Source organism: Pleurodeles waltl, chromosome 11 (assembly GCF_031143425.1).
Source record: "Pleurodeles waltl isolate 20211129_DDA chromosome 11, aPleWal1.hap1.20221129, whole genome shotgun sequence".
In the NCBI taxonomy this organism is placed as follows: Eukaryota; Metazoa; Chordata; class Amphibia; order Caudata; family Salamandridae; genus Pleurodeles; species Pleurodeles waltl.
Window position 1 is genome coordinate 78,529,877 of NC_090450.1, and position 12,742 is coordinate 78,542,618.

At 40.9% G+C, this 12,742-nt stretch overlaps 1 protein-coding gene across 3 annotated transcripts in view; it reads right to left on the reverse strand.

The window, feature by feature from the left end:
• The window catches only part of MCF2L2 (MCF.2 cell line derived transforming sequence-like 2), a 1,607,631-nt gene that overhangs the window by 51,038 nt on the left and 1,543,851 nt on the right, over window positions 1–12,742 (reverse strand). For all 3 annotated transcript variants that reach the window (XM_069213109.1, XM_069213110.1, XM_069213111.1), the window contains exons 29-30: window positions 4,784–4,902; window positions 342–454 (exon numbers count right to left, since the gene is read on the reverse strand). In XM_069213109.1, coding sequence (XP_069069210.1) covers window positions 342–454; window positions 4,784–4,902 — 232 coding nt within the window. The remainder of the gene's footprint in view (window positions 1–341; window positions 455–4,783; window positions 4,903–12,742) is intronic.

Below are 12,742 nucleotides of genomic sequence, written 5' to 3' on the forward strand. Positions count from 1 at the left end.
TGGTCACACATTAGTAATGAAGCACATATAGCATTCCTGTATCCTGTCCTAAAAGTGTGTTAATATGACGTCTACGCACCTGCTCCCCTAAGCTCTAGTGGAAATTAATAGTGGGAATAAACTGCTGCTTGGCAAAGATGTAATTTGATTGAGCTCTCTGAACAAAAACATGAAGGGCAGTTTGACTTCCAGATTCTAATCATAAAGTCAAGAGAATAAAAGAAGCTGAGCGTATGCAGACATAACAGAGGTAACTAGGACATTATTCTACATTTCTACCAAAATGGTTCACGTTTTGCTCTCTTGTAAATAAAGGTTTTCTTAAACCAGGCTCTACCTACCACTGTCCATTTTCTCCTCCTTGTACAAACTGGACTAGATCACCATGCTGCAGAATGAATGAGTCTGGGTAACATGCTTCAAAACTTCCTTCAACTCGAAAAAGGCTAGCTCCCTGAAATGAATGAAATAAAATATCATATTCAGAAAAATAAAATAAACAGTAACACTGGTTAGAATGTGCATTAAGATATGACATATACAAGGCACGTAGGTTTTTACCAATAAAACATTGGAAGATCCTCCAGAACCAAACATTTATTTTCACCACGTATTTATTCCAGAAATTATTTTTTGTACTTTGAGAATCCATCCAAGATGGTCACTGCTGATATTGCAGCAGTAGCACTGACCATTTTAAAGTGTACACTCAAAGACCTATTCTGCCTTTTAGGTGTTTTATTATTCCCTCCACCCACTGCTGTCCTGCTGTGATCCCCATGCTTTCATCTGCCCTTACACCTGCCACCCTGCTTTCATTCCACTGTGGCTTCAGCCCAATGTCCTGTTGAGGAGCTATAGCCTGCTGTTTTGTAGAGCAGGGTGGGTTCCAGGAGACTGAAGATCTTCTCCACTTGGCTCTCCAAGTGGCCTGTAGATAACTGCAAACAACATACTTATCTTATTGTGCAGCCCTCATTTCTATACAGCGACGTCTTCTGCTGATGGTTCAGTCAATGTACAACATGGAGCGTCTTAACATACACATACGCGGGTAAAAAGATTTAAGATTTCTGTTCTGGAATGCAGTACTTTGGACTGTAGAGAGCCACTGCAATTCCTCAAAAGAGGGGAAGCACGTTTACATATTAATAAGTGCAGACAAAGGCAGGCTGCTAAGGGCCTTGTTTAGAATTCAGAGGATGGCTACAGCATCCCAAACGTGGCTGATGCCTATCCACCTAATTACAAGTGCATTATAGCCTATGGCACTTGAAATAGGGTGGACGTGATATCTATCACATTTTGATATAATATCCCTTCAGCCATGCTCCAAATAAAGGTGTACATTTGTTCTTTCCTTGCTATTATCTGTAGTCCACATAGCTAAAAAAAAAAAACATACAAGTTCTAGAATGCAAAGACTATGGGCTTAATCTAGATTTCGGCAGAGGGGTTACTCTGTCACAACGGTGACAAATATACAATTCACCGAAATCTAAATCCCAAAGAAAACAATGGGATTTAGATTTCGGCAGACGGGATACCTGTCACTGCTGCGAGGGAGTAACCCCCTCTGCCAAATTATAAATCAGGCACTATGTGAGGTGAGAAAGACTGATATGAGGCACCTTGAGAGATTTGCTTTTGTTGAGAGACCTATCTGATCTTTAATGTTTATAGTTCAACTGTCTTCCTACGTTGGGAATGGCGCTTGGGACTCCATGCCCCTTTTCAGAATGCATGGTTTTGGCCATTCACAAAGCAGACAGTTTCTCTTACTTTGTTCTCCTTCTTTGAATCTCCTTTACATTAAATATTGCCATAAGCATGATACTCATAGCATCAGCCCCATGATGTGTGTGACCGACTTAGCCTGTCCCAGCCTTAGTCAACATAAGGAAAATAATGTACCTGTTCGCAGTTCCACTCCATGGTAATCTTCATATAAGTCATAAACACAGAACAGTACTGTCTACATGTGGGATCACAAATATACTCATTTCTTCTACAGGCTAGATTGGGCTATTTCTCATCTATTTTTCACTACGAACAACAGAAACATTTAGAACAAACAGGTACTATTTGCAGAATAATGACTAGAAAAATTCCTTTGACACACCCTTTTTAAAAAGAATGAAGGTAGAGAGGGGAGCAAAAGACATAAAGCACAACAGCTTCAACAGCTAAAATACATTCATTGTTTAAGAATGATCATACCTCCAGGATACCATCATGATCAGTCAGTGACAGTTGGATCAGTTTCTTTTTTCTAAGTACTTTAGCAAGGATTTTGGAACACTGCACTTGGTCATTTAGGACTATTTTTCTTTAAAAAAATCCTTTCCAACCCTATTTGTTTCTACAGCACTTGACATCTTTGGTTTTATACCAATTCCTGACAGAAAACATTGTTCTGTCCTCCCAAAACGCTTCACTATTTGTGAAGCGTGCAACATTGTTTAAGACTTTATTTATTTATTTTGACATGTAACTTCAAACAAACTTAAATCCTACAGCATCAACATTTAGGCAATTCAGCATCACACATATGTTGATCTTTACCCATCAAGCACATATCAATTAAAATTGTGGATTATTCTGTTTTCTCCTTTTTGCCAGGGCAGCCACACTGAGGCGGGAGACAGTTTGGCCATGGGGGTGTGTGCTAATTTCTCTAGTGGACCCATTCTACCCATTAGAAGTGTGCATCATTTGATAAAAATCCACAGATCCACACGACTTAGGCATAATATGCCTGCCTGAATCTTAAAATCCTGGCATATGGAAGAACTGTCTTACCTTTTCCAAAAGGACCTTGACAAATGGAAAAGCCCACACTCCATGTCCATGGAGAAAACATCTGGAAACAGCCTTTGAGACTTCAGGCTGGTAAGAAGAAGTGGCTTCTTCTACCTCAGCCAATGCCTAGTACCCCTGAGGACTCCAACAGAAAGAGCTTCAAGAAGAAGTATCATTGCTCTGGATCTCATGGCTCCTGAACAGCATCAAGGACCAGGATGTCAAAATAGGTTGGCTGTGAGATGTTCACTATCAAAGGATAGTTCACCATCAAAATGACACTCTTAGTTAATAATAACTAAGACATAATTCTAGTTTCCAGGATCATCGTTCCAGCATTCCCAAACTAAAGGGAAATCCTGTGGATTCACCTTTTGTTTGAACGCTTGCGCTCCCCTGAGAAAGAAATCCTGGAGATGACCATTGTGACTTGGGGTGCCCTGGGTCTCGGAATGTAATATACACTGTGTATGTTCATGTATCTTCTTAGTTTTAACAAGGACTTGGAAGGTGCACTAGAAGACAAACGTGCAATAACGTTTTGTAAAACCAGATTCATTAAGGATAAAATAAGAAGCATACATTTCAATAAAGGAACACATGGTAAAACCACAGATTGCCTAAAAGTGCAAAAAAGACGAATCAAGGAGTGGAAAGCTTGTATTCGAGGTAAAAACATAAATTAATTTGTCACAGGGCATGAAAAGGCAAAATGAAGAAAAGAAGGATCACCCCTGTAACACAAGCAGACAGCAATATTGTAGCATTTATGACCATCAATGAAAATGTTACCATGCAGAGCACGGTAGATGACGGGGAGAACAAACAAGCCTGCCTTGTTGAGCACACAACTAAATTTGAAGGACACTCATACCTCATTTTAGGATTTAAAATGTTATGGCGATATTCTTTCTCTAGGAATATTGATGATGATCCGTTGATGGAATGTTTTAGGAGTATCAGGTTTAACTCTATGACTTTTATGGTGCTGTTAGGACTTCACAAAATCTCTTTCCTTACAGAAAGAAGTTGACACATCTCACAGATGTCCATGAGTATGCCTAACTCCAGAGGCACTTTTGTGATGGAAAATCCATCAGTTTCAGTCTTATTTAGAGGGACAAATACACTTCATTGTTTTCCTTCTCATATTCACATGGAAAATATTTTTTCATGTGGAGAAATCTCTGCTTTAAATAGCCCCTGAAATATCCTGGGTATTGGGAGCATTTCCACATCCAAGTTGCATACTTGTTACAGTAGTTTTTACCAGGAAAGTTAGGCGTGGAAATTAGGTGTAAAAAGCCATTGGAAATATTTGTGAACAAAGATTATAATATTGCGAGTGAAAGGAGGGAGTTCACCAACTTTCCAATGGTCACAGAACACCGTTCTAATGGGAACCCTCATCTTCAAATGCCTAAACCTATCCCTGCAGACATAAAAAATCACTAAAATGATGGATTTTCCTTGGTTGCATAAGGCATTATGAACAGGACAATTCCCGCAATTCCTGATCCTGAATCACGATCGGGAAGTTCCAACTATTTACCCAACTGATACATTACTTCTTTCTCAAAACTCTGTTGACACACTTTCATGACCTCTCTGTTCTACCTAGTCCCCAAATGGATCAAAAACAGCATTTAAAGCAGCACTCATCACATTGAATTCTTGAAGTCATGACCATTCAGCTAAACCCAACTTTAGGCGGAAGGAATATATGCCTGCTATACATTTGTGAATCAGCAGTTGAAAATAACTTTGCACTAGTGCAGCATTCTCAACTGAAGCCAGATTACAATGTTAATAAATAGGAAGTGTCAACCGCAAAAATACAAAAAGGTTAGAAAAATGGAAAAAAAATAACAAGCAGGGAAGGTGTTGAGTGAAAATAAAAATGGATATGTCCATCAGCATTCAAACATCTGATCGAAAAATCAGAAAACATAAATGTATGACAAGAAATGTACTACTGTACGTTGTTAGCATGAGTTTCATCTTCCATATCGGAAGAGTTGTAGAGCTCATCATTGCTGGAAGGGATGGTCTCAAAATCCTCATATGTGTCGAGAGAGGGAATGTGCCTGCTTGGCCAACCTGAAGAAACAGAAAGGTAAAGGTGGTCAAATAACATGGGCAAAACTAATATATTACTGACTTATTTTATGTTCTTACAGATACATGCTGAAAAGGCTTGGGAATATCATACATCACATATCACTAAGGGTTTGCTGCCGAAATTGATAATGGTATGATGTAAAATTAAAATGTAACAAGGTATCAATGAAATATTACTTAATTGATAGATTGTCTCAAAGCACTTGTTACTTTAACAATAATCAGATATTCTCAAACATCAGGTTCATAGATCAATATTGGGCAGAAGGGAAGAACAAATTGCTGAAAAATAATTTGTGAATTAAATATACTACTGTAGAGAGACTTGATTCTTTCTATACAAACCAAACTTAAACCACATAAACATCATAAATTCCAAAGGTATAGATATATCATAAACGTAGAATTTACGCACCACCTTCATATTACAAAAACTCACAAACTGATGTACACATTGTTGTCAACTCGCTAGCCACAGTACATTAACTATAAATTGCACTTTCTCCATGGCATAGAGTAAAGTGGCATAGAGTAGAATAGCATACAGTAGATTGGCGTGAGTGCAGTGGCGTAAAGTGAAATACCATAGAGTGGATTGATGTAAAGTCAAGTTGTGTAGACTGGAATAGTGTAGAGTGGACTGGTGTAGAGTGGAGTGGCGTACAGTGGAATACCTTAGAGTGGAGTGGCACAGAGGGACGTAGAGTGGAGTGGCATAAAATGGAATGGCTTACAGTCGTGAGGCGTACAATGGAGTGACAGAGTTGAATAGCGTAGAGTGGAGTGATGTAGAGTGGAGTGGCATAAAATCAGTTCTTAATTTGTAAATAAAAATGTGCCGGTGCCCAAAGCCCTCACAAAGCCCTGCTACATTTAAATGTGCGAGTACAGACTAAAGAGGCAGCGTAATCCTGAAGCCACCTCGGGCCTCTTCAATCCACTTAAAGCTCCTCCTGCCCCTTCAGCTCACTCTTGCAGCGTTCTGCTGTCTCACATTGTGATGCTTTTTCGTATTTCTCTTCCTCCCTCTTTCCCATATGTGTTATTTGATTGCAGCAAATACTTCAGGCAGAAGAATAAGCCCCGGCCCTCAAAAATAAGTGCTGGTACTTAGTACCGGAAACAATAAGCACAAATTAAGCACTGCATAAAATGGAGTAGTGTACAGTGTTGCAGCATAGAGTGTAGTGGTGTAGAGTGTTGCTGTGTAGAGAGGAGTGGCATAGAGGGGAATGGCATACTTTGGAGTAATGTACAATGGAATAGTGTACAATAGAGTGGCGTGACATACAGTGGGGTGGCGTGGAGGTTGCATAGAGTGGAGTTTGTGTGCTGTAGAGTGAAGTGTCATATCACACAATGGAATGGTGTGTCATATAGTGTTGTAGAGTGGAGTAGATTAGCTTACAGTGAATGGCATAGAGTGGAGTATAGGGTTGTAGAGTGGATTGGCATAGAGTGGCTGGCATGTTGTACAGTGTGTTAGAGTGGAGTGGCATAGAGTGTCATACAGTGAAGTGGCATAATGTGGTGTAAAGTGTACAGTGGAATATAGTGCAGTACTCTGTCAGAGTAAAGTGGCGTGGCGTGGCGTGGAGTGGTGTAGAGGGAATTATGTAGAGTGTTGTTAATTGAAGAAGAGTGTCATACAGTGGCGTAAAGTGGAGTGACATGTTGTATAGTGAGTAGCATGTAGTAAAGTGGAGTGGCGAGTTATAGATTGGAGTGATGTGTCATAGTGTGGGGTGCCATTGAGTCGCGTATAGTGGAGTGGAATGTTGTACAGTGGAGTGTTGTGGAGTGAAGTAGCATGTTAGAGGGTGGAGTGTGGTGCACAGAGTGGAGTAGCATGTCAATGAATGGGGTACAGAGGTGTGGGCATACAGTGAAGTAGAGTATTGTGGAATGACTAAGAGTGTAGTGGCATGTCATACAGTAGAGTGGAGTGGTGCACCCTAGAGTCGATTGGCGTGTCAGAGTAGAGAGGGGTGTCATAGAGTAGAGCGGTATGTCGCAGAGTGGAGAAGAGTGGTGTACAGTGGAGCAGAATGTTGTGGAGTGGTGTAGAGTGTAGTGGTGTGCCATACAATAGAGTGGGAGTATCTTGTGATAAAGTGCTGTGTCTTACAGTGTCTTAGAGTAGAGGGCATAGGTTGGAGTGGTGTAGACTGAAGTGGGATGTTGTGGAGTGGCATAGAGTAGAGTGGCATGTCATTGAGTGGAGTGGTGTGTGGTAGACTGCAGTGCTGTGTGGTAGACAGGAGTGATATGTTGTAGAGTGGAGTGGAGTGGCGTGGCACAGCCTTAATATGGATGTCATAGAGTGGTGTGCAGTAGAGTGGAGTGGCATTTTGTAAAGTAGAGTGGAGTCACGTGTTGTGGAGTGGAGTGGTGTGTTGCAGATTGGAGTGGAGTGGAGTGGTGTGTTGTAGAGTGCAGAGGTTTGGAGTCTCATACAATAGAGTGGGTAGCGTGTCACAGAGTGCCTTGTGGTATAGTGTTTTAGAGTGTAAGGGCGGAGGATGGAGTAGCGTAGAGTGAACTGCGATGCCACAGAGTGGAGTGGGGTGTCATCTAGTTAAGTCGTGTGGAGTAGCATGTCATCAAGGGGAGTTGAGTGGGTTAGACTGCAGTGGTGAATCATAGAGTGGAGTGGTGCAGTGTGGCATAGAGTGGAGTGGACTGTCGGAGAGTGGAGTGACATGTTGTGTTGTAGAGTATTGTTTAAACAGATGTAGCATTGAAATGGGTGAACAGATTTAGATGAAATATGTCAGATATAAATTATGGGGTGTCAAGGGCCCTTTTTAGTGACAGATTTAAATTGCTTCAGCAGTTTTAAAGATACAGTTGCCTAATACACAAAGGGAAACTTACATTTTTGTGTAAGTTCACGATTGTTTGCTATCCACAAAGGTACTTTGCGAGTAGTATCTTTACGACTATAGAGTCTCTGCACATAAAAATGCAGTGTGATTTGTGTTCTTTTTGTGTTCCAGAATGTGTTCTTACATTCTTCCAGTAAGCTGGTTGGTTGGGTCCTTGTCGCCCCATTTGTTTTGGATGTTTTGGTGCTTTGCCGGGCCCATGATCTAGGTCAGGACTGGTGTGATGAGAGGGCTTCCATCTGCAGTCTGGGTATTTTGTGTGCCTCGTGGTTTAGCATTATTCCCTCTTTCTGCAGGATCATTATCTGAAGCCTGTGGCTCTTGTACCCCCCTTCCCGAATCAGTCAAGGAAAGGGTGTGTAGTTGGGTGGTCAGTTTGCTCAGGTTCTGCCTAGCTATTTGCCAGGACTGGATTGGGATTCTGTCCGTGGGGGGGCTTCTTTTCTGTGTTGGTAAAGAGTTTCTGGTCTGTTGACTCAGTTGCCTTTGGCTCCTCTTCCCATTTATGTTCTTTGAGTACTGTTGTGTCCCATGCTGTTTGAACAGCTTGGGCTTCTTGTGTGTTTTTGGGGTCAGGTCATGGGCTTTCTGCTCTGGTATATATAGCCTCATTAGTAAGGACTGGGAACAGTAAGGTTTGCCCTGGTAATGCACATATTATTTACTGATCATCTTCATTACTCCAGTTACCATTCCTTACCCCAGTCTTGTTTCACATTCATTTCTCCATGGTACAGTCTTAATCTCAGTGCTTGGTTATGTCAATTAGTGTCATGGATATTAGGCCCTTTTATGATCACTGGCACTGATAGAACCATGGGGGGGTGACATGAGGAGTAAGGTAACAAGAATTTGGTTTTAGCTAGGTCATGTGATGCCTAGGAGGGATTTGTGATTGCTTCTAGTACAGTACATAATCGGACAGAGAATAATAATTTAACATAGTAGTGAAGAGCACCTTAAAGTAACAGGTGCATGGTGGGGACATTCATTTATAGAAAAGTATATTATGTTCCTAAGGAGGAAGAGGTTTTGTCACTGCATAATTTATTTTAACCTATAAGAAGTCTTTAAGTGGTAGAGAAGGAAGATAATATTGGTACTTTTCCTGTACAACGTAATATCTGCCAGCTGCAACTTGGTGAACTAGAACTGAAAGCGTGCCTTCACCAAATGAAGCAGGTATTGTAATAACACTTCTTCTAAAGGGACACTGGAATGAAATACCTCTGCTGACACAATATGCAGAATCTCTGCCACTGAAAAGCATAACCCGATTTTGTTGATGTTCTTGTTATAAATGCACCCACACAAAGGTAAGTGGTTATGTCTTCATTATTAGAGTCCACCACAACAAGACATATCAAGACAGAAGACAAGATCAATGGACTATAACGGTTTAACTTTTAAGTTTTCCTCCATTTTCCTCTCTGTAGACATGTGACACCATAAAACTGTACATCTTGAGGCGTCACACATATTACACACCTTCCTGATTTATTGAAAAAACTAAGAAGAAAAGTAATAGCACTTTTAAATATACATAATATGTGACATAAAAAATATATGAAAAAAATCAAGCCTAAAATACTTCCATGAAAATACATAATGATTGGCACTCCTGATTTTATGGAATTTATTTTTTTGACATTTCCGTCTTTATTTATCCATATTTATTTTCTGATCATTTGTTCTGTATTTATCCATTTTTATTTTGTGTTTACTTTATGAATGATGCTGCAGTAGGTATTATTCTCCAAATGTATGTCCAAAAGATTTAAACAGTATACAATACAGTAGAATTATCTGAAAACAGTTGCATCGTAGAATAGCATAAATAACTGTAGATCTGGGCCTAAAATTAAGCTTAATTATGAAATCTATTGTCTTTTTTCATCTCTCCTTACTCTAAATCTGTACACCTACAGACCTGGCACTTATGATTGACAGTAGGTTCACCAGTGTGTCTAATATGTCCCTCATGAGCTATAGAAATAATAGTTCTCACATTTACACATTTACCGGAGGAACAATACACCCAGCTTTTACAATCATTTTAGTTAACGATAACTCTTCTCGGACATTCCCAATAACATGGAAATTCTGACGATAGCACCTTTTCTCTAGGCCAACCATCGACAATGTACAATAAAAATCTATACTGTACCATTGCATGCAACCATATTTCTTCTGAAATCTTCTGCTGAAAACCAAAAATGTCATCACTGATAGAGGCTGCAACATATTCTTCAACCTGCACACTTGACTGCACTTCCTCATTCTTTCTAGTTAATATTCCCTGACATTTTCATTGCCCAGACAGGTAAGATACTGAGAAATTATATTCATATAACCTTGCTAAAATGTTCACTAAACATGAAGATGCTTTGCCAGTACCATCACTATTTAACAAACTTAACAAAGGTTTATAATCAGTCCTAACTTCAAATTGTTTGTCCCAAATATATGTTTTAGAATTCTTAGCACTCCTCACACATGCCAACGGTTCCCTTTCCAAGGTGGAATATTTAGATTCTGCCTGAATAAGAGATTTGGATGCAAAAGCAATAGTAACCTCCTGATGTTTGACCTGACTAAAAATGGCACCAATTCCACATACTCTGGCATCAACAGTAATTACACATTTATCATTTTGAGAATACAGACTTAATGGTGCAGCTCCCACATTAGCGTTTTACATTTTGAAAATGCCACATCATGATCATCAGACGATTCATACTTGACTTTTTTGGGGGTAAACTCCTTAAAGGTGCTTCACTTATAGCAACGTTTTGATCAAACCATGATCAAAATTCACATAACCCCAAAACAGATCTCAACTGATCCGTGGTGACAGGAGTAGACCCATCCTGCATAGTCTTCTTTGAATTTTTTTTTAGAAAAATATTATCTTTTGAAATGCTGTGACCTAAATACTCTGCTTAGTTTGCCATAATCTTACATTTATCTAGCTGTAATGTCAATCCTTTCTCTTTTAAAATGGGTAGAATCTTTACCAAAATAACATTATGCTTCAATGCAGAATCTGAGTGCACAAGAATGTTGTCCTGGAATACCACCACACCTTCAATTTCTTCAAACCAAAAATGCATGAACTTTTGGAAAACTAAAGCAGCAGAAGCCAATCCTAAGGACATCCGTTTGTACCTATAAGCACCATCAGGGGAAATAAAAGTGTTGATATGATGTGATTCTTGAGTTAACTCAATATGACAGTATACTGATTTCAAGTCCAGAATGCTAAACAAAGTAGCCCTTTTATGTTTTGCTAACAACTCTTGAATATCTGGTGAAGGATGACAATCCATAACAATGTGTTTGTTTACAGACCATAAATCAACACAGTCTTAATTTCCCTCTAGCCTTTTTACCCAACACTATGGGAGAAGCCCACTCAGCTGCAGCAACTGGTTCAATTACAATAGAACAACGCATGTCTTTCTATAATACAGTCACTTCTTGCTTTGTACTCGTGGGAAAATTCCTGAGTTTACGTCTCACCGGAACAGCATTTTTTTTAAGTACAGTGGCATGTGAAAATCGTTTAACTTCAAGAAGTTAATTTGACTACTGAAAACTTCCATGTGCGTATTCAACAACCCTATAAACTCCTCATTCGTACTGACCACACACACGTACACATACTGTTGAGTTGGCAGCATTAACGCTTCAACTTTCTTCTGTTTTTAAAATGTTTGATCTGAATTGGCTTTTAACTGAAATTGTAAAACATGCAAATTTCACCAAATTGAGGCCCTCATTACAAGTTTAGCGGTTCTCAGGCAAGACCGCCATGCAAAATCCCACTGCCATCCCGTCAGCGTTGTCGGTACAGTGTCCGCCGTACTATGAGTTACAAACACCAACCTGACGAAACACAGCCAGAAATCCAACACTGCCAGTGCCACTGACGGCAAAAGAGCTACTGACCATCTGTTGGGCCCGCCACGTCGACACCATTCCGGCCGCCATATTATGAGGTGAAAGTCAGCACATGCGCAGGCAAACCATTGGTGGTGCTCACCGTACTGGGCCAGGACTCACCACCAATAGAAGGCAACACCAGATTGGACATCCCACACATGAAATACATACACACATCTGTTCACCACACTGTAATACACACCCCCACAAACCCTTGGGAATATCAGCATGAGCTAGAGACCCACGAACCACTGTACATTGAGCACAAATATCCTATGTTGCATGCACCCACACAACAACCAGCCGCCCGTACTACACCTCACACACATAGCACCCCCCCAACATGTCACGCCCCAAGTACCCACGCTTCACCGACAATGAGTTGCGGGTCATGGTGGAGAAGATCTTCAGAGTAGAGCCAGAACTGATGGGAGCACAAGACCAGCAGACATCGATGGCCTGGAAAACAGAGCTCTGGCAGAGGATCGGCGACAGGGTGAACGCAGTTGGCAGTTACCCACGCACAAGGGAGGATATCAGGAAGAGGTGGAACAACCTCAGGGGGAAAGTCCGTTCCATAATATCCAGGCTCAACATCGCACTCAAAAGGACTGGCGGGGGACCCCCACCTCCTCCCCTTGACTTGACATCCTGGGAGGAGAAGGTCTTGGACATTATGCACCCGGAGGGCCTGATTGGAATCATTGGAGGGCTTGACTCTGGTAAGGAATCAACTCCCCCCCAAGCACTAACCACTCCAGTCCTGCATGCCTCCCAACCACCCACCACTCCCCATCCCAATCCAAACTACAAGAATGCACCCCCCACTATCATCCCACCTTCCCACTCTGCATGCCACACCAACCCTCAGCCACCATTCACACACCGAGCCCGCACAATGCACGCCAAACCTTTACCACCTCCTCAAGTACTACTTCCACAATCCATTACTACGCACGCCGGATCAGAGTCACACTCACAACTCA